The 22738-nt window shown below is 42.7% G+C and overlaps 1 protein-coding gene across 22 annotated transcripts in view; it reads right to left on the bottom strand.

The window, feature by feature from the left end:
* Positions 1–11323, bottom strand: part of TCF7L2 (transcription factor 7 like 2) — a 178803-nt gene extending 167480 nt beyond the window's left edge. For 21 of the 22 annotated variants that reach the window (XM_030452957.1, XM_030452958.1, XM_030452966.1 and 18 more), the window contains exons 1-3: positions 10401–10685; positions 9978–10044; positions 9665–9789 (exon numbers count right to left, since the gene is read on the bottom strand). In XM_030452957.1, coding sequence (XP_030308817.1) covers positions 9665–9789; positions 9978–10044; positions 10401–10589 — 381 coding nt within the window. In that variant the 5' untranslated portion in view covers positions 10590–10685. Of the gene's footprint in view, positions 1–9664; positions 9790–9977; positions 10045–10400; positions 10686–11096 lie in introns of those variants that run through there. The other variant, XM_030452959.1, reaches the window with a different exon arrangement.
* Between the last annotated feature and the right edge of the window lie 11415 nt (positions 11324–22738).

The following is a 22738-nucleotide window of genomic DNA, read 5'->3' as shown; positions in this document are numbered from 1 at the left end:
TCACTGGTTTAACCAAGTTAAAATTATTCAGGCTAGGGTTTAAAGCAGTTCCAAGAGAACCTTTATTAAATATTTGCATCAGTTAAAAACAGAAATCAATGTAGTGGCTTGTCTCCAGAATAGAAAAGCCTATAGCCTCAGACTTTTCCAGATCATTATTTAAGGAGTCACTGACTCCGCTGGGAGTTGAGTGTGCTCAGAGTGGTACGCCCCCACCTTTTCTTGCTCTATTTTTCCCTTTCTTAAAATAGAATGACTTGTTTCTATTGTATCAACACCTTAGAATATTCTTCAGAAAGTACCTATGCAGTATTTTCAGTTCAGCTTTTTTTAACTATTACTTGCCAACCCCGCCTTCAGGATTTATTTTGTGTCTCAGCTGCACCAGTGCAGTGATCAACAGTGAACTAAAAAGCTGAGACTGATTTTGTTGTATATAGCACCTTTCATAGCACAGATAATCTGGAGATCCACGTAAAGCTGTGATATAAATACTGGTGGAGCACAATTACATATCCTTACTTGGTAGCCATCAGGTGTTACTACCCACAGAGCCTAGGGCATTAAAACACCTTCTGCCATGAGGGGAAAACAGTTAGGCAGGACTTACTGTATCAGGAGGACTTAAAAAAATGGTTTCACACCACAGAGTCCCTCCTGAATTGAGCCCCCCTTACTGGTTGCATACCTGGAAGGTGTTTGGTACCTGAAATATCTTACCCTAACAAGAAGCTGCCCTCCCATCTTTTCCTTCCTTGTGCTTCCTTCAGCAAGCAGCAGAAGCATTTCAAACAACACAAATCCATTCTCTGCTCAGCAAAGCCTACTTGTCTCCTATAATTTCTATCATTTTACTGTCATCATTTCTTCTTTGCTGAAACCAGCAGCATATGAGTCAGAGAACAATCATTAACTTTTACAACTTCCACACAAATCCACCTACTCATATTAGAAAAGCAGTATTGACATGCAGCACAGCCTCGAACCAAATCCTGATCCTGCCAGGGTGTTCTGTGCTTCTGTGGGAAAGTCAGATACTGCAGTGAGCAGGAGCTCACTTAAGAAAGTACCACTGGAAACATAAGGGGTTTTTTATTATTATTTTTTCCAAGAGCAAAGGACGCCACAGAAGCAGCAATATATCAATATGACATTTAGTTGAGTTTGGCTTTTCCAATACCTTTATCCACTTTTGAAGAAGTTGGCCATTGGTTCAAGAAACACGAGGCCTGATCCAAAGCCCTTCGTTATTAATAGAAGCCTTTTTTCCACTGACTTCAATGGATCTTGGACCAAGCCCAAGGAAGACAAGATTTCACAGCAGTAAGAGTGACACACATTCTCCGCATTCAAAAAAAAACAATACACGGCATTTACAATGTCAATCTGTATAGCATAGTTTTGTTTGTGTTTTGCTTTTTTAAAACAGGCTCTAGGCTGTCGGATTACTGCACCCAAAAAGCGTCTCTGAAGTTGGATGGAATTACAGGCAGATAAAAATGCCATGGTGAGATATGTAATATTTGCAGTCTTTTCCCCAGCTAAAATATAAAGGCATCCACTTCTGCAACATTTTTCAGAAGTTGCTGTAGCCACACAGTGTCCCCATCATTATAAACTCCTCCAGTAACAGCTACATTACCCATGATGAATTAATTAGTATTAATATGGCTATCACACTCATTTCCATATGAAACCTATTGTTCTGGAGCATTAAAAACCTCCACCAAGTGAAGTAATGTGGTACCCCTATATTTAGTTTAAAGAAATTCAAAATAAATACATTAAAACAAAATTGCCAATATCTTTGGTACATCATAATTGGCACAGCGAGCAGAAACCCAGTTATCTTCTCAGTACATATTTATAGCATCACCCTTCCCCATTCATTCCACATTTTCTTAGAGAATCCGCTGTACCCTACATCTGCAATTCATTGACTTTACAATTTACCACATGTTGAGATGGAGAGGTCTCAGCTCCATTTGAATCACTGCACAAATATGCAAGTGATTTATCGTTTTAAAACTGAAGACTGCAGAAGAACGACTCCACTTTTCCTGAACATTACTCCTTCTGGCAGACCATGAACAATTACAGCGCGTACTAATTAAGCTCTGTAAATGTGCTGTGCCCTGCTAATGCCTACCAGGCCTCAAATTTAGTTGCATGAAGCCAAACTTCAGCCAGCAACTTAACTCATTCAGCACTGCCCAGTTGCCTGAGCATGACCCCATGAAGAATAAGGGTCGAGGGTTTAGCCAACCTAAAACAAAGGCGTGAGACTGAACAGATTTTGCCGGAAAGAATCAGAGGGGGGAGATGCTGGAGGGAGGGGGTAGACACGTCCTGGGAACTGGAGGACCATCCTTGTTGATAACCTGTTAAAAAGGTACAATACCACACCAGCTTTGCAGCGTGGTGCTGGGGAATTCAGATGTGTCCCCAGGGGCTAATAAGTCACAGTGCTCCATTGACTGGGGAAATGCATAAAACCTTCAACAAAACTGTACAGCTATTTGTGGAAGGGCCAAACTGACAGCCCCCTCATTTTTATTTTTTTTTAAGTCAGGTTTTACATGGCTCACAGAAGAAAAACATATGGGTGAAGGAGCACAGCTTTCTACCGCACATAACCCTGCCTTTTTCTTAAATTAGTGTCCAAGCATAACAGTAACCTACAGGGAACCCAAAATCAACTGCTGGAGAAATTAAAGCTAAAAGTAATACCTAGGCATATTTGAGTAATCACATTATCTTGTTAAAACACACACACACACCCAGCATAGACAAGACAGCAGCACTTCAGAGCTGACTGTCCACTCTAGGAAAGCATGTTTAATGGGGAGCAAGCGGAGAATAATGAGCTCTGCTGAGTGAAGCAGTATTTCTCCCTGGGCCCCAGACTTTCCTGACACTTAAGAGTCAATCCCCAGATCCCAAGCTTCCCTTCCAACCATCCGTTCAAATGCTGGCCCTTTTCTTCTCCCCCCCCCCCAGGTTTCTACGATTTCTCGGCACTCCAACATTCCTCCTTTGTCCTCCAATTACTTTCCAGCAGCCCCCTCTCTGGCTGTACCTCCCCCTAGTCACACACACACACACACACACACACACACACACACACACACACACACACACACACACACACACACCCCCCAAGAAAACACCCCCTGAGCACGTTCCCCTGTCCCCCTCCACACTGACCTATGTGTCCATCCCAGATTGTCCCTTCCAGCAGGACACAGGGCTTCTCCCCAAAAAGCTGTCTCTACCCTCCACACCTGAATTCATTCAGCACGTTTTCCCTTAATGTGGGCTTGTGCTGCTTTTTAAGAGGCCCTGTTTTATACACACAAAACAATCGAATATATACATTTCCAAGCATCCATCTTTTGCATAAAACTTGATGCTTTCTCCCCCACACCTCAGCTTAGTGGTATGTGAGAAAATTAAAGGACGTTTCCAGGTGTCATCTGTCTTTAAATGTTTGCTTGTGCTGGTATCTAGGAAATACTGCGCACTACTGCTGAGACCTATGTAAAGGACATGAGCTGGGCTAAACTTCCCTCCTTTTCTTCAGCCTTCCTGGGTCACCCACAGCCCAGCCTTTACAGCACTGTAAGCATTAATTATAAATGTCAGAGTCTACATTAAAGAAAAAAAAAAAAAAAAAAGCAAAAAAAAAAAAGCAACAAACGTAAACCATCAGTTGGGAGGAGGAGCAGAAATTTTCTTCGCTTTTAGGTGGGGAGAGAGGATTTCCTTATCTCTCCCCCCCCCTCCAGTACCACACTCCATCTCTCATTGCTTATAATTAGTGAAAGAAATTTGACCCACTGCCAGTGTCTGTGGACCTTGGATATTATAAGGCCAGCGTGGCGTCAAATATCTTAACATTCATAAGTGTTATAGGCTGTAAATAAACCCCGTGGATTTATGACCCTGTGGTGCTTGCCAGCAAACGACTGTGGCACATTTCTTTCAGCAGACCTGTCGAGGTGCAAGTTTGCCTTTGGTTGTAAAATTAACCATTTCCTTCACAAATGTGCCCAATTAGAAGTCAAGGCTTTAAGGCTTATATACATATTTGCCAGGACATGGTTCTGAGGAGACACCCAGGGAACAGAGCTTTAAAGTTCCCCCCCCGAAGCCTCACAAGCCTCCCCCAAACCAAAATTTCTCACAACAGCCTTAGTGTGGAAGCAGCGTCTGATTTTACACAAAAAAAAAAAAAAAAAAAAAAAAAAAAAAAAAAAAAAAAAAAAAAAGCAGCAGCTTTTTATTCATATATGCCTATCATTTTGGCCTTCATTTTTCGGCTACTCTGAGGCTGGGGGGAGCAGGCGTCTCCCCCCGGGCTGTGCCTGGAGAAGGATCTCCTCCCTTCCCCCAGGATAATGTCATCTGCTTCCTGTGTAGGAGAGCATTTGCTAAATCCAGGTTGTCTCATGCTTAACTGCCAATAATCCAACTTCCACATAACTCCCAGACAGCTGGGAAAAGGTCCTCAGAGTTTTTAGTCACGGTACAGAAACACACGTCCACACAAAAATTCTGCAGCTATCCTTTTTCTCTATACCACATTTTTTATCCGATTTTGGGGCCCAGTCATGAAAGTTGGACAAATTTAAAAGATTTTTACCTACATTCTAGTTTACAAGCTCAAATGAAAGCTGCAATATATTCATTTTCCCCCCTCCATCTTCAGCTGACAAATCAGCACATATTTGCTGGAACAAAAAACCAAGAGGAAGGAGAGGAAAAAAAAATCCACTCAACATCATCAGTCCATGTATGACTGCATTCAAAAATCCTGGAAAGGCATCTACTGTATTTTTTTTTTTTTAGTACAGATCAGCCACTGGTGCACCTATTAAAATTGTTCAATTTCCAAAGCAAATATTATTTTTAATGAAGTGCAGTCCTGCAATTATGCTTTACACTCCAGTAACAGTACTGCATTATATTGTTTTGCAAGGTCCCAGAAACATGAAACTTTGCTCTAACTAATTTTCATAGCCCCCTAAAGAGAAGCTGATTGACTTAGCAATGCAGCAGTTGCTTCAGAATGAAACCTTATCAGAATAAAAAAAAAAAAAAAAAAAAAAAAAAAAGAATTAAAAATAAATCAGCTTCTTTACTGAAAATAAGTTAACAAACACACTCTGTTTCCCATTGTATACCAGCTATGCTAATGCTATAGCACAATGATTCAGCAATCTACCTGATTAAGCATGAGAAAAGTTTCTCTATGGAGGTTCCACTTAATTTACACCACAGGATCATCAGTTCTTATTTAACAGCTTGTTTTGAAACAAGTCTAGAAATTTTATTAAAAGCATGTCCATTCATTTTTTATAGGAAAGCACATAATTTATTCTCCCCCCTAAATAGCTATGTATCATAAAGTACCAAAGTGCTGACGTATTAAGTTGTATCTACATTATTAAACTAGTTGGTGGACGCTAATACTATAATCCATACTGCAGACGTTAAACCTCAACCATAAAGATTACCAAAGAATTAATATTGTCACATTGAGACTGAAACCTTAACACACCAGCCATAAATATCTGTGAAGGAGATGAAAAACAATTAGCATAAATACCAAAGAAGGGCAAGAACACCTGTTCTTTTGCAGTGCGATAAGCATTTTATTGTTCTCTATTTAAAATGTAATGACCTGTGTAATTACAGTAATATTACATTGTATTGCAAGGGCTTGGAATGTCACACTTTGAAAAGTGTTGTCAAAACAATTGGAGGGAGGGAAAAAAAGGACCACCATTAACCCCTCACACCCCAGGGTCTACAGAATTTGCACTGGGAAGGATTATGCTGTTTGATTCAGTCGATAAAGGAAAATGTCCATTTTTTCAAGTCAGTTAAAGAAAAAAGTTTCTTTCTCAACATAAAATCTAAGTAAGGGGGTTGCTCTCCACCACAGCTATTTCCAACTCCCAAACCTCAGGACCAAATGTAAGTTTACTCCAACAGTCCCACACAGCAAGCAACAATTTAAGGAAAGGAAGATGCAACAGCACAAGTAAAAACAAGATAATTTGCTAGCAGGATTTTCTCAAATCACAACGTATCTCTTTGCTCACCAAAAGCATTAACCAAGCTCTAAATTTAGGGTAAAAAATTAAATACACCACTTCTTCATTTTCCAACTCTGAAAGGAAAACATTATTCTTAATCCTCCCTAGCAGTCAGCTACCCCAGTCTCTCAGCAAGCATAGGTAACTGAACAGGCACTCTCAGATGCATTACTTCATTACTATTTGACTAGTCCTCTACTTAATACACATCTATTCCTAAAGGCATTCCATAGTATTCTATCAAAAGCAAGATTAAAATGCAAAAAAATCTGTGACTTTAAAAAAAAAAATTACTCCTATCAAGCTTTAGAAAGGGTTCACACTATTTAAAGCATTATTCTCAAGACAATATGTTATTCATCATTAGCAGATTTTATGATGCTTCATGATTCTTCACATTCCTGAAACAGTAAAGCAGAAATTGCTGCCCACGAGTCTGCTCTTGAACAATTGCAGGTACATTTACAAAACACAATAATCCCGTTACACCCCAAAATAAAACAAAAAAGGAAAAAAATCCAGAGAAGGGAAAAAAAAAAACAAACCACAAAACCCACACCCACAGACCTTTAACATTCTACAACAGCAAAAGGAAAGGAAAAGCAATTTTGCTATGATTCTGCATCACCTCTTTACCTCGCATGCTCTAAAACACAACAAGTATGGCTTCAGGAAAGACTACATAAATAAAAAACAAATTCATAATTATGCAGAGCCATCAATACCGTTCCAACGTGTGGTTAAAAAGAAAAAGAAAAAGAAAAAGAAAAAGAAAAAGAAAAAGAAAAAAAAGAAAAAGAAAAAGAAAAAGAAAAGAAAAAGAAAAAGAAAAAGAAAAAGAAAAAGAAAAAGAAAAAGAAAAAGAAAAAGAAAAAGAAAAAGAAAAAGAAAAATCAAACAGGAGAGCGAGACAGCTATTTCGCTTGGAACTGAAAGCTGGTACAGCAAAGAACTAGAATCCACCTAAAGACTGTGTGACAGACAACAGCTATCCCGCAGAATCTTTATAATATTCTGCTGTCAGGCCTAAATAAACAACTTTAATTTTCCTGGCTATAATTAAGTGTCAGGCAAACAAACAAGCATTACGGAACACCAAAGGATAAGGTTAAGAAGACAGAAGGATGCTGGAGCCTCGATGTGGAAATAAGAAATTGCCTATCAAGTGTGGAAATATCCTTTCAGAATCCATCTGATAACACAAGCAGGCCACCTGCTATACTAACAATAACCAACCTGTAATCTTTTGTACAGTACCTCTAATTTACACAAACCCAACATTCCTATGGAGGCCTTTTTTAACTGTGGGGGAGCAGGGGAAGGAAGAATACTTCTAGCAAAGCTAACTGCTGAAGGATCTTATCTGCTTGCTAAAGGAAAAAGGATCTGTAATAAAAGTAATGAGGAAAAAAATAAAGACCTCTAATTAGTTTCAAGAAAAACAGCTTCAAGAAAAAAAGCAGCAGAGGTGTGCTCCCTACTACACTGCTCTTGCAACAGTGGAATGCATTAAAAAAAAAAAAAAAAAAAAAAAAAAAGATACAAAGCTTCACAATTTGTAACAAAGTAATTTGTAACAAAGATTGTTTTGCCATCTGGATCCTGGTGCTTACAGAAGCAGGAATTTATCACCATCATCCATATACATGTGGATGACCGTATTCAATTTAAAAATATAATGCATTAATCCCCTGAACTCCCCTCCCAATCATTACAATTGCAAACTGCAGTTACCCCTATGCTACTGTCCCAGAAATCACTGCCTGGCAAGAAGAGCCTTACCAGCTACCAAAATAAAACCCTACCACAGCCCTAAAGATATGCAAAGTCAGAAAGCCTTCCTTACTACTCCCTGTCACTCTGCATTTACTAATCTGTGCCCACTGACGTTTTACTAAGTGAAAACAAGACTGACCCGATGTTTAATATTTTAATGCTTTAGAACACTTGTAGATCTGATACACTGAAGTTGTCCAAGCCCTCAGTCATTAGTACGGCTTCAACATCTACCAAACAGTAGGTCTATTATTGTAAATCGCTATCTCGTGTTACCACAAGGAGGGGAAAAAAAAAAAATGTATAAACACACATGGTGATGGTGGGGACGCTTCAGGTTTAGCAACACCCAGAAGAAACAAAAAAGCAAGGCTAAACCCATCGGTAGAAATAAGCAGCATTTAGTAGTTCCAGTGGGTTTAGTCGTTTTCCCTAAATAATTTTTAAAACTCTTTAAAAGGAAAGAAAAGGTGACACTCGAGAAATCTGATGTCAGAGCAGAACACACCGTGGGTGACACTACGAGCAGAGAAACAGCTGGGACTACGACTCACCAGCAGACCCTAAAGTTTCCAGGGATCTGAGCTAAAACTTGCTCTACCTCCACTCACAGGCTTGCAGACACACCCCTGCCACCGAACCCGGGGGTAAACCAAAACAAAACACAAAAAAAAGGGGGGGAAAGGAAAAAAAAAACCAAACCAACCAACAACCCAACAACAAAAAACCGGACGCTTTCAGCAAATTATTTTTCTGCCAGCATACTTCCAGGAGGAATTTTGCTCCACTTGTCTGATTATTTTGTTGTTGTTGTTGTTATTGTTAGAGCTAAGCCAGGCGATTTCTGTTTCCGGACTCCGCTTTACTCTAACCCCCAGGTTTTTCCTCTCCACACCCCCCTACCACCCACCACCCCCCCCCCCCCCCCCCCCCGCTCTCCCCAGGACCGCAAAGCACACACGAAGCCGGAGCCGCTCCGGGGCTGCTCCCCGGGACAGCCCAGGTGAGGAGGGCCCCGCCGTCCCCGGGCAGTGCTGCCGCGCTCCGGCCCCCGCGGCGCCGCCGGGCCACGACCGCGCTGAGGCCGGACGCAACTCGCGGCACCCACAGCCGGGAGGGGACACACAATGAAATCGCCGTTCCTGCAGGCCAGGGGGGCGGGCGAGGGCAGGAGAGGGTTAAGGGGGAGGAAAGGGGAGGGGGAGCCGGCCCAGCCGCCACGGAGGAGGGCAGGAGGCGACGGATCACCATGGAAAACGAGGAGTTTGGAAGAAGCGGATCCCAGACTCGGCCGGGAGTAAATTACCCCCCTCCTCAACGAAGAAGAAAGAAGGAGGGGGAAGGAGAAGAAGAAAAAAAGTAGCTTCTTGCTTTTATACTTTTAAATGTACAGATTTACGGTTTTGTTTTGAGGCTGAATTAGTGTTGTTTGGATCTTGTTTGGGATTTTTTTTTCTCTCCACCCCCATTTCCCTCATCCCGCAAGGGAGGTTACGAGGGCTCCAGAAAACTGCCCACAAAACTGAAAGTAAAAAAAAAATATTCAAAAACCAAAACAAACACAACGAAAAAAAAAAAGTAAAGAGGAAAAAAAAATATGGCGAAGTGTAAACAAACCCCCTCCCGCCGCGGCCCGCAGAGTTTGGAAAGTTTGCGGCGCGGGGGAGGGGGCGGCGGGCTGGGCCGGGAGGGCGAGCGGGGCAACGGGAGCTGGGGGGAAAGGGGTGGGGGGAAGAGAGGAAAGGAGGGGAGGAAGAAAGAAAGAAAAAAAAAAAGGCACTTACCGTTCTCGCCGTCGGAGAGAGCGATCCATTGGGCAGATACGGGCTGCTGAGGTCGGGGATCATTATAAAGGGATAACCCGGGTATGGTGGGCCCTTAAACAACCCTCCATCTTGCCTCTTCGCAGCTAACATGGCGGGGGAGACACAAGCGGGAGAGGGGAAGGAAAGGGGTAACAAGGGGGAGAAAAAGGAGGAGAGGTGGGGAGGAAAACTTTTTTAGAAAGTGTCCTAAAAAGAGGAGCCGGGCAGCCGGCGGAGGGGCGGCGGGTGGTGCGGGTCGGGCGGCGGTGCCGGCCGGGCCCGCAGTACTCACCTTCCTCTAAACTTTCCCGGGATTTATCTCTGAAAGTTTCGGACCGAGGCGGGGGCCGCCGCTCCGCCTGGGAGCCAGCCGGGGGTCAGCATGGGGCAGTTGGGGAGGGGGGTGGTTGGTTGTTTGAGTTGTTGGTTTGGTTTTTTGTTTGTTTTTTTTTTTTTTTTTTTGAGGGGGGGGGGGAAAGAAGGGAGAAGGGGAGGAATAAAAGGTGAAGAAGAAGGTAAAGGAGGGAAGAGAAGGTGGAAGGAGAAACAAACAGAAAAAAAACAAAAAGTCATCGTTACAAGTTGGTGCCGTGGAGGAAACTTGGGCGCCGGCGGGAGCGGGACCCGGCACGGCGCCCCCGGCCGCGGCCCCGGCCAGGCAGCGCGGCCCCCGCCCGCCGCCCCGAAACGGCCCCGCGGGGGGCTTCCCCCATACCTCCGAGTCTGAGGAGCTGTTTTGATTCGTTTCTGATTCATTGACGAGAGACGACTTGACATCAGCTAAATCCCTCTCCGCCGAGGAGTTCTCGGAGATCTTTTCCTCCTGCTCCCCTTCGTCTTTGAAAGAGATCAGTTCATCGTTGGCGCCCAGGTCGTCCCCTCCACCGCCGTTCAGCTGCGGCATTTTCCTCCTGGCTCACCCCACCAGCAGCAATTTTGCAAAAAGGGGAAGGGGGAAAAAAAAAAAGAGAAAAAAGAAAAAAAAAAAAAAAGGAATGGGGAGGGGGGGGGAGGAAAAAATGAAGAGGGGAGGGGGGGAAAGTTTGCACCAAAAAAAAGAAGAGTCCAAGGTGAAAGTTTCTTTTTTTTCCCTTCTCTTTCCTCCTGGGGAGGGGAAAAGAGGGAGGAGGAGGGGAGGGAAATGTCTCTTCTTTGCTCCTTTGCACCAGTGACTTTAGGCTTCTTCCTTTCCTTCTTCAGGATTTTCTCTTTCTTTCTTCCAGGGAGCTGCTCGGCGTGCACTGCGCGCACACGCACTCACACCCGCGCACGCACGAAAAAATTAATAATAATAAAACAAAATACAAAAAAAAAAAAAAAAAAAAAAAAAAAAAAAAAAAAAAAAGAGGGACAAGGGGGGGGTGCGGGGGGGGGGGGGGGGGGGGAGGAAAAAATAATGCAACAAACCAACCCAAGAAGTCAGCTGTAACGGGGGGGCAGCCGCCGCGGATATTGGGAGCCTGTGCCGCTCGGGTTTGAGTGAGTTGAAGTTGGACTGAGAGCTTTTCAGTTCAAAGGCGGCGCTGATTGACAGATAGAAAAAGGGGGATCGAAATCCGGAGGAACGGAGAAGTCTGGGATCCGGGATTATTGACAGGGAGCGAGAAACACACCAGGCACTTAATGAGATGCAGGAGGGGGCGGGGGCTCCCCGGTGACGTATGCATAAATAAACAGGTCTGGGGCGCGGGAGGGGGGGGAGGAGGAGGAGGGTGAGGGAAGTAGGAAACTAACAATGATCCTTTTTGGCATGGGAGCGGGAGGGCGACGGGAGGGGGAGAGGGGCGCGGGGGGGCCACTGCCAGGGGGTGTGGGGGGCTAGGGGGGCGGGCCATGAAACGGGGCTGGGGGGGGGGGGGGGAGAGGAATTTTAAAATTAAAAAAATTTTACACCGCAGCCCAGAGCTGCAGGACGGGGGGAGCGAGGGGAAAAGCACCCAAATGAGTGCCCCTGCCTCCGCTGGATGGAAAGCACTAACTTTTACATACTGAGCATTAATAAACGCATCGTCTCCGTGCAGTCCGGATTCTCCTGAAGGATGTGTGCTCTTATTATTTGTGTACATGTGACTACAGGCTGGTGGGGTGGTACGGTTTTTTTCTTAAAAACCGTTAACATTTTTCTTGTCAGGCGTCGGAGGCAAGAAACTCCAATCATAATAAACATTATAATATTGTAAAGGCATTTTTTTTAAGCAGCACTTGCTCCTTGCATTTATTATAGTTGTAACACGCAGGATAAAAATGTGAGAGATCACTCGCTGAAGATCAGATATTTCCAAATTATCTTATAGTGAGGCATAATATTTTTTGGTCCTTGATGTTAAAAAAAAAAAAAAAAAAAAAAAGGGAAGAGGAATGTGACTGCTAAGAAGTTAATTAGCATGGCAGGACGGAGAATCAAGGACTCCCAGACTTCAGAAGTGAAAAGTTGTGGTAGTGGAGTAAACATCACGCTGGGGGAAATCAAAGTGAAAGCGGACCGGTCCCCGCAGCGGGGCGGGGGACCGGGGATGGCGGGGGGAGGTGGTGTCCGGGAGCCCCGAGGCTGCGGGGGCAGCGGAGCCGCCTGCCCCCGGGGCCGGGCCGGGGCTGCTGCGCTCCGGGCTTGGAGACGGCGTTTTTGTGAAGTCACTTGCCAGAGCTCTGCCTGCACGGCAACAAAATGGGGAGCAGAATAATGCAGATGCAAGAAATGGCATCTGTTACCCGAATATAATGTGGTGAGGGGAAGGGGAAAACAAATTGATCTTCCAGCAGTGACAAATTGTAACAATGGAGGAGTCAATTGGAAACTTTAACATGGGCAAGGAACAAAAGGAGGGGAGCGAGGTGGGGGGGAAAGACAGTAATTTCAATGGGAATTAGTAAATTGCCTAATGGAAATGGTGTTAGAAAGCAAGGGACAGGCTGTACTAAATAATCCAAACATTCCTCCAGAAATCTAACCTGCTGTTCATACCAAGGGCCATTCAGCATACAGGGTTTCCAAAACAAAGCCAATTTGTCATGCAATATTCAGAGAGTTTGGGGGTTTCAGCTAAACTGTCTTCTATAAAAAGAATAATAAAAATAATAATACAGGGATCGACAAGGCTAACACAAATTCTCAGGCATTAAAAAGTTCACATAGAAATTTGCATACTAAAGGGAAAGATGCAGACAAAATAGAAATAAAAAAATCACTGCAACTTACAACTTTAATATTAATCAGTAAAGCAGAAGTAGAGTGAAAGGAAGCATGAAAAGAAGTAAAACAAATGTGTACATTTAATCAGACAGGATTGCATAGGACACAAAGAACAGGGCTAATTAGTCTCAGCAGGTAGGGACTAACCTTCAGACTTCATAAATAAATAAGTCTGTGAACAATGTCTAAGTGGGAATATGGAGACAGAAAAGGGATTATTTGAAGACACCAAGTAAAAACATGAAGAATGAAATACTTCACTGTTAGCTCCATGTATAAATACATTGAACAGTTTCTTTTTCCCCTGGTCTTTTGGCTAACTTGCTTTTTACTTTCCAAGATTTTGCTAAATAACTGTGAGCACTCATGCCTCCCCATTTGCCCCACTTACTGTCTTTGCTAGCTAGTGCCTTCCAGAATAACACCTTGACAAATATTCTCCATTTTTGTTTGCTTTTTGATTTTTAGAATACCTTTATATCTAAGAATAATATAAGATTAGAAATACAAATGTGACAGACTCCTGTTTACTTTGCAGGGCCATGTGTTATAGTTTGATCCAAATGAACAAAAACAGTTGCATAGTTTTGTTTTTCAAAGTTCTTTTTACAATCTGCTGTGGATTTTTTTTGTATTATTATTTTTTAAACAAGTATACTTTTGCTTCAACCCCAACACAGTTGCTAACTCTTAATTGAGCATCTCAAAAGTTGGTGTTTAAGACAGGCCCAGTCCTTGCCCAAAGCTGTTAGCAGAAGGGTCGGGTTCTGTAGAGCCTCACAAGTGCAAGTGACATTTCTGACCAACTATCCATGAGGGTGGTGATACCCCTGGACTACTTCACGCGAGTTATGTAACTCACTCAAGTAAATATCACTAGAAGGGCACTGGTCACCCCAATGCCTCATGGTGGTCCTAGTGCAAAATTTGGCTCTGGTAGCTTCAGGATGGAAGGTTGAGGAGCTGTGCCCCAGCTGTGGAAGTTGTGCACATTTGCACAGCTGGAGATTTGCCACCACAGTGGTCCCAGAGGGTCTCCATGAAGGTCTGGGAAACTGCTGTCTAGCTTTCCTGGAAACATCTAATTCTTATTGCAAACTTCTCAGGTTTTGTTTTCAAACAAAAGCTTATGCATGGCTTGATTTATAAATCCAGGTATTGTTGATGATTACTAAACTGATGTGGTAGAATTAAGGTAGTGTAACTCCCTTAGGATAGCTCATACATCCTACTTGTATCATTTTCCTTTATGTAACAGTCCTTGTTTCACACTCAGGGCAGTGAGAGCTCTCCAGGGATCAATAGCACCTGTGGAGTGGTAGGTTCTCAGGTGGTACCTTAGATGAAATAAAATATAGTGTTTAACAATGAAAGGAATCCAATGTGGGGAAAAAAAAAAAAAAGATAATCCACTGTATGAAACATGATTTATTGTTTGGATACCCACTTTTAAGTAATAGCTGGTTAGACAAAGCCAGGTGCTCCAAGTTTAGTCTTCAAGACACTTTGGCTTTCTTGTCTTGTCTTGTCTTCATTTGTGCTGACCTCTAGCACAGATGAAGAACGGAAATGTCTCTCTCCAAGCTTTTGTAATTCTCACAACTTGGTACAATGTATCTACTTCTAAGCCATGGGGTTTGTTTATGATCACTGGTGTTACCATTTTACATTTTTACACAACATTTTGGTCCAGTGAATCCTGCAGAGCTTCACGATCAGCAAAGGCAAAAAAGCATGTGAGGTTTGCCTGCCAGTTCACATTGCAATGAACTGGAGAGGGAAGAGGTTGACCAAGGGCAGCCAAAGAAATTTATTGTTTTATGAAAAATACTTTGGAATCTTTAATGCCTCACCAGAGGCCCAAGTCTATATTGGAGAAATCTGGTCTGCTAACTGCCAGCTGCATCTCCTGGCTAGTCTTTACATATCTGAGGTGACTCATCTGTTTTCACACTCTTCTCCAAAAGGTCTCAATGTAGGTTGCAATGTGTAAAATTCAAGTTATTTATTTTGGAAAGATAAAAGGATTTTGGTTGACCAGGCTGGGATTTGAGTCTACAGCTCAAAGGAGTCTGCATGTTTACAAATAATCTTGGATCGTTAAATCTGCTCTGAATGTCAAAAAATATTTCAATATTGAAATGGTTCCAATAATATGAAGCAAACACACTTACCTTGTGCCTTACTACTACTGGCTCTTCCAGTTAGCAAAGAGGGGAAATTTTTCTAAGGCAGACAAGGTAAGAGTGTGAAAACACAGAAACCATGTCTGCTTTCTTTAGTCATTTGCATTGAGTAAAGAAGCACATGTGAAAATTCAAGTAAGATATTAAATGGGAAAATATTGACAAATATCCATACTATGGTGCTATTGCTAGATTTCTTTATGGCTTTAGATATTCACATACTGACCAGGTCACACTGTGTTGTTTGAGCAACAGGTGTGGGCTTTCTAGTTGCACTTGATGAAGAAACACCAGAAAATTAGGTACCAAAAAGCCTCATGCATTGTTTGTTTTCAGCCTCATAGCACAGTCTTTCAATCTACGCTCTACTTCTCAAGTCATGGCTATGGCTCAGTAGGAAAACACCTCCCTTTTAGCACCTAAACCACAGCTGTACCTCTTGCTTTGTTAGAGATAATTCTGTCTAATAATAAAACGGTTAATGGGCAGAAATATGCATTCATGCAGGGATTATTCACACTTTATCATGAGGTGATATCAAGCACTATAGGAGTGAATGACAAGAAATAGGATTCTGAAATACAGAGCCCTCCATAAATAAACAATTTTTATTGACAACTTGTCTTTTAACCCTAATAGTAATGGAAGAAATCCAATAAATGAAACATTTACTGCATAACTTGCCTTATTTTCGGGTGGTGTCTGATTCCTTTCTAGCTGTCTCTAGAAGATGTTTTTAGCCTAATTTACTCCCTAGAAATTTCACTCACCAGAGTTATACATCTATGACGTTTTATTGCCTGAAGCCAAGTCTGAGTAAGAACTTTCTTAAGATATACTTATTCTAATGCCAGTCTACAAGAACTGGGCTCCTTTAGTTTGATTTATTTGTGCAACACAGATATATGTGCACCCATATAGCTGGCCATTGCCTCAGATTGGATATATTATACCAAACAGAAACAAATAAACCCAGCAAGTTTAACCATGTTTATTTGTAAATACACACTCTTATACTAATCATGCTTAAATTTGTATTTATGTCCCTAACACAACCAAAACAGTAGTCTATTACATTTACAAATTCTCCCATTTCACAGGAAAGGACTTGAAGGTAGTCATCTATTTGTATATGCTTAGAGGCAAACAGCAAACACTCACCAGATGCAGTGTGCTTCTACTATCTAAGAGGAACAAGATGGCACTTAAGGAGCTGAAGAGCAAGGAAGTCACTGGCTGAGATTGCAGACCACTGCCTGGCTGGTTCCCTCTGCTCTTCTACCTCTTGCCTTTGGCACCTACTTGGGCAGGCAGTGCTTTGTAGCAAGGGCTTCCTTTTTTGCTTGGTGTTCGTGTTTGGCTAATGGCTCCCAAAAAAAGCTGTGGACAGTATTGGCAATACAGATAAAAAAATTATAATGATTTGGCTTCCATAAAGGTGGTCTTGTAGGTGATCTGTGGCTGAGAGCAATGTAAGCAATGAACCTAGCAAGTTTTAAGCCACGAGAATGCTCTCAACCAGAAGTGACTGCCCTTTCAACTGACACACAGTAATTAGCTGTGTGTGCATTTGTAGTCTGTTGCAATATGAGGTAAAAGGGATTAGTTTTGCAATGGTCTAGGAATATGAACATGTGCCAGCTGCATTCCAGCTGTAGGGGTTCTGCCTGATGGATGACAGTGGTCAACACAGGGGTTGTAACTTCTCAAGACCATGATGTTTAACAACACTGGATTGTCTGATCACACCATACAATCACAGAACTACTCATGGTGGATGGGATGTGAAGATGTCTCTAGTCCAGCTTCCCACTCAAAGCAGGTTTAGCTCTGAATTCAGAACTGTTTGTTTAGGGTTTGTCCAGTCAGGTTTCAAAAACCTCCAATGACAGAGAAGAGACAACTAAGACTTAGGACTTTGCATTTACTCTTGTTAGATTTCATAATGCTCCTGTTGCCCTATTCTTCCAGCTTCTCTTGGTCCCTCTGGATGGCAGCCCTGCCCCTGAGCATGTCAAATGGGCTTTCCAATTTGGTGTCATCTGTCATTGTGATGAGACCTCCTCCAGGTCACTGATGCAGATATCAAAGAGACAGGTCCCAGGATAGGTTCCTTTAGTGTTCCACTTGCCAATGACAACCAAGGGTTCAACCTGGCAGCCTCTATACATAGAGCATTCTTCCTTGCCTGTCTTTCCTTTCGTATTTGTCCATCACAGATTTCCAACCATAGGAATGATCCCACCGTGTCCCACTATAAGAATGTCAGTGCCTTCCCGTGTGCCTGTTTTTCTCTGAATCCATCCAGTCAGGTTTCATGCTCTTTTCTTATCCCATGCTTTTCTGTCCCTAAACCTTAGATCTTGGGAGCAGCCTATGGCCACCATCATAATGCAGTCAGTAAGGGTGACAATGGAGGCTGATCAAGAGAATGTCATTTTGGGCTATAACAGGAAGTTTCAATTTAGGCTAGGAAGTGAATGAGCATTGTGTTTCCTGCAAGACCAGTGTTAAAACACCCAGTTCAGACCCCAGACAGGCCTGCAGGCTGGCAGCTGCACTTCCAGAAGAGTGCACTCCTCCCTGGAACAACCAAAGGCTCCAATGTGGATTTTCATCTTACAGATGAGAACTACATGAACATATGGTTTCTTTTTTCCATGGAAGCAGTTGTTACCAGGATTTTGCATGGTGCTACCATTTTGCCTCTGCATATGCAAACAAGCTCCTGTCACAGAAAGTTTACAATCATATTAATTAATAGTCGATGTATTAAAGCATAAACAAAGTAAAAAAGTTCATAGGAAAATCCTTCTTAACTTCTCCTTGAAAGCATTTTAATAGCTTGGCCAGGCCATTCGTAAGAGACATTTACTGTATTTTACTATTTCCTAGCGAAAAATTTTCTGATTAATAATTATGCTTTAAACGTTATTTAAGTCTTTCCTTTTCTTCCTCCAGCTCCTAAAACTTATGCCTCCCTTTTTCTGCCTCTCATTTGGCCAAGGCCTCCCAACTACATCAAGCAGCTTCCAGTCCAAGGAGATAGGCAGAGTCCTGCTGAAGGAGCAGAGCAATTTCTCTCTCTTTTTGTAAAATATGCTTTCATTTATCAACAGACAGAGGGTTTTCCTTGCAACAAGGAATCTAAGCCAGTGTATACCAAAAGAGTGGCACTGGAGACTTTCTGGTTGATTGTTGTTTCAGGCACATGCAGTCTTCACATAGCCTGAGGGCATAAATAAGCAGACAGGAGGGAATGGCTAGACCTTCCTACAGTACAATTAGGTGTCAATGAGCTATCCAAAACAATCAGGATAGCAGCAACATCAAGTGCTCTCCTATGTCTCGGGAGTGCTCCCAAGATTTATTGCATCAGAGGATCTGTCTGCTGCTGGTGCCTCTCCATAGTGTCTCTGGAGAGGCGCAGTTGGCAGGCGCCGGGAACAGGGTCCTTTCTGGGAAACTTATTGCAGCCTCAAGTACTGCCATTAGCTCCCGCAGAGCTGCCGTCCGACCTCCCTGTCCTTAATTCAGCTTCCCTAGGAACACCGAAGACATGGACCTGCAAGCACTATGGGGAGGCGTGTGGAGGGGGAACGATGTAACATAGAAGTAGTTCCAAATATCCTTTATATACTAGACTCGGGGAAAAAAAAAAAAGGCAATAGGTCTCAGAACTTTTCTGCTCTGGTTCTCTAAGCCATTCTTTTTTTGGCTTACTTTCTCATTGAAAAACCACACCTCTGCAGAAGGGAGGCCAGGGAGCTGCTCTTCTCCCCTTCCATCTCGGCTCTTTGCATCTATTAATTTCTTCAAGGACCCCAATCATAGAGAGCTCTGTTTAGTAGATGAGATCTTCCTGGCCTCTACCAGAAAGGATTTCCAAACCAAAAGACAAATCCATCGGAGTCACTGTTTAATTAGGGAGGCACAAAGGGCAAGGGTGGGTCTGTGTATTTTGTCTCCGATTTTACCTGAGGCACACACCCGCTCCATTCACCCTTTTTACAGCAACTGATGGTTGTACATGAACCGCTGTAATTCTTCAGGCAACAGCACCCTTAGGACATCTCCTGCATCCGTGGGAAGACAAATCTGGCATTCGAGGTATTGTGGTGGAATTGGCATCTCCACCGCTTGCCTAAGGCACCATATGTCTTGCCAGCCTTCTTAGCTTAGCCTCCTCAAAGGCAGGGAGCTGAGGTGGTAATTTTGCTAAAGAGGGCTGCAGAAAAGATCAGGGCTCATGTAAATCAGAATAACATTAATCTGTGTACGCCGGGGTATGGGACAACTGTGCACGTTGTTATCAATATACATGTGTCGTCCAGCTTGTTCTTTTTGTCCCTCTGGCCTAAAGCAATCTATGTCCAGGCAGGAGTGAAGCTAAACTCATACACACAGCCTATTTTGCATCTTTTTCTGTGGCACTAGGGCTACATGATTTATGACTTTACGACTTTCAGAAACACTGACTTTTGCAGCACAGGACAATTACAGGGAAGTTGGTAGGGCAGTGGTGTACTGTCTGTGAGGAATACAAAATTCTTTCCTTCCTCTTGGTTTCAGGCCTGAAAAGTGTTGAACCCCCACTGTTCCCTTTGGAAGGATAACCAAAAGCTGGCAGAATCAGCCCCCAAGATGTGCTTGTCTGGAGAGATGAGTGCTGTTGTCAATGAGCAACTACAGACACCTCAGGACATGCAGGGAACTTCCACAAAAACCTCTCTGCTGTGCCTCAGGTACTTGATATTCCCAGAAATCCTGTTGCACCAATTCAGTCGTGTGTGCATGAATCTGTTACCAAAAAAATCTATTCAGTTCTATATGTGTACAAAGGTAGATGTTTATATTTGAAAACGCAGATAATAAGCTCTTTTGGCAAGGACTGTCTATTTTTACTAAGCGCATGTACAACGTTTAGCAGAAATTAGCAATATTAGTTTTGATTTAACACAAAAAACTATACGAATGGGGATTTTTTTCTGCAAGCAGATCTTATTTGGATCTAAGTACAGCTTTAATACAAATAAATAAAAGTATGATTTTTTTGGAGACTATTATGATCTTCAGGTCTGAGATCCTGTATTACAGAGGTCATTGAATTTCAACAAGTGGCTCCTGCCTTGAGTCTGTTCTAGCTGAGCTACAGTATTTCATTTAGAAAGACATCTGGCCTAGTTTTAAATATTTCAATTCAGAAACCCTCTTTTACTGTAGTCAAATCTTGTTCCAGAAGTTGTTCATTACCCTCTCTGAGGGAAAAAAAAAAAGCACCACACATTTCTATTCAAACATTCTGATGTCCAGGACTGACCAGTTCCTCATATCTTCAGGTTCACCTCCCTAGCATCCAGCAGGACACAAGATACTGAGTGCTCTGCCTATATTTTGAGGCTTGCAGGACAAAGCAGTGAAAACAGGGCATTTTGAAGATCCTCCACAACAGTTACTATGTCTCGGAGTATTTTGTCTCACCCAGCTTTAAACTGGCCATCTGAGTGAGGTAATTAAGAGCCACAGTAGCGACTCATCCTGGCTGGCTCTGTGATGGCTGACCTTGCTAAGGTACCTTGCCTAAAGGACTGGCAAATTATGCACCAAAGTTTTACATCCCTAAGGGCTGAACTCTGCTTTTAACAAAGATAGATATTTTCTAGAAGAAAAAAACTACTAGCTGACAACAGAAAGTGTCTTTGTGTACCCTAAATTTATTGTCTGGACTATTAAGCCAGTTTACAGCACACTCCTGCTTGTATTCCCTAGTTGAAATCTTGACCATAAAGACTATAAAGGACAGACATTTCCAGTTTTTAATAAAGAAAGCTCAGAGACTGAGAGACAGACATCCAGGAACTGTGGTTTTAAGAGAAATGCCAAGATTGTGACACTGGGGATACAGTCTCTAGAACTGGCACCAACATTAATTCAAGAGAATATGTGATACGCTGGTATAATTTTGACCAGAACTACTAAATGTTTCTTCCAAACTACTAAATGTTTCTTCCAAATCCTTCTGGATTTGTGTCTCTTAACAACACAGTGCACCCTTGTTTTGTTTTACTTTCTAAAAACTTACTATGATTGCTTTTCATCAGAGAGATATGTAAAGTTTAAGTCTCCCTAGTTTTGTTGGCTGCCAATCTCACCTCTTCTATCTTGGCTTCTTGGAGAAAAGTGGCTCACCTCCTCATGCTGATACCTTTGTAACCATAGATCAACTTCAGCTGAATATGACAGGAGACTGAAAGATCAACAATATTTATGTCCTCCAACCTAAGGACTATAGGAGAGGTCCAAATTAGCACCCAGCAGAGGGAAGGTCCACAGAGAGAGCCCACAGAGAGAAAGGAAAGTGCATGGAGAGCAGAGTGCCAGGTCCTGCTGCTGGTTCAGTGTTATTAATGCCATCATCACATGGGGATTATACTGTGAACCCCTTCTCCCACTCACAAATATCAAATACTGTTCCTTTTCCAGCTGAGATCACATTCTATCTCTGTTGCAGTTACAGCCACTGGAAGAATTGTTAGGAAAAACTCCACACATATTGTTGACTGCCTTTAGCTTTTCTTTTAATTTTATCTCACTGTTATCAGCTACAGTCCTTAAAAATGGAAATAACCAACATCAAACCCCATCATTCTCCTATAGACTGGCAATGGTCTGATGTACACAGTTTGGGAATCTCCGTGCTGGAGTTCACCTTGGAATCTGTGGTAGTTTAAATTGAAGATTGTAAAAGAATATTTTTATTTATTTATTTATTTATTTTTTTACAAAAACTTGACTAGACTGTCCCAATTTACTCCAAGTTGGCAGTGTAGATGAGGAAGTGATACCTAGCCTGTTGTAACACACACTTCAGCATGACCAGCTAGTACATCATAAAGCACCACTTGCCTTATCTGTGCTGGAACAAGTGACTCTGAATGCACGAACCATTCCAACAAAAATAGTCTGACTTATCAGAATGCTCGGGAGGAGCTCTCATGCATTGCAATGGAAGGGCACAGGGGCTGAACCTTAGACAATGATTTAATCTCAACCACACATTTCAAAAGGTTACAGTTTCATAGAATCATAGAATCATAGAATCATAGAATCACAAATAAGCATGAAAACTTGCTTCCCAATTTGTTCAACTTCTCATCTTCACTTAATGGGCAATCCAGAATTATTATTTTTTTTTTAGCACTCCAGTGGCAATGTAGTCTGCTGTGAAAGGCAAGACCTACACTAGCAATGTAAACAAGCAGCCAAGAAATAGCTTTGGCTACAATTTTTCAGTCTTCATTATATATCAAAATGAAGGAAAACAGGAGGGAGAGAGGAGAGGGAGAGAGGAGAGGGATAAAAGGAGGACAGGAAAAGAGGAAGAGAGGGAGAAAGGAGAAGAAGAGAGGAGGAGAGGAGAGGAGAGGAGAGGAGAGGAGAGGAGAGGAGAGGAGAGGAGAGGAGAGGAGAGGAGAGGAGAGGAGAGGAGAGGAGAGAGGAGAGGAGAGGAGAGGAGAGGAGAGGAGAGGAGAGGAGAGGAGAGGAGAGGAGAGGAGAGGAGAGGAGAGGAGAGGAGAGGAGAGGAGAGGAGAGGAGAGGAGAGAGGAGAGGAGAGGAGAGGAGAGGAGAGGAGAGGAGAGGAGAGGAGAGGAGAGGAGAGGAGAGGAGAGGAGAGGA

This window comes from Calypte anna, chromosome 6 (genome assembly GCF_003957555.1).
Source record: "Calypte anna isolate BGI_N300 chromosome 6, bCalAnn1_v1.p, whole genome shotgun sequence".
NCBI classification, from domain to species: Eukaryota; Metazoa; Chordata; class Aves; order Apodiformes; family Trochilidae; genus Calypte; species Calypte anna.
Note: the sequence above shows the minus strand (reverse complement) of the source record. Positions and strands in the feature narration are given on the sequence as shown.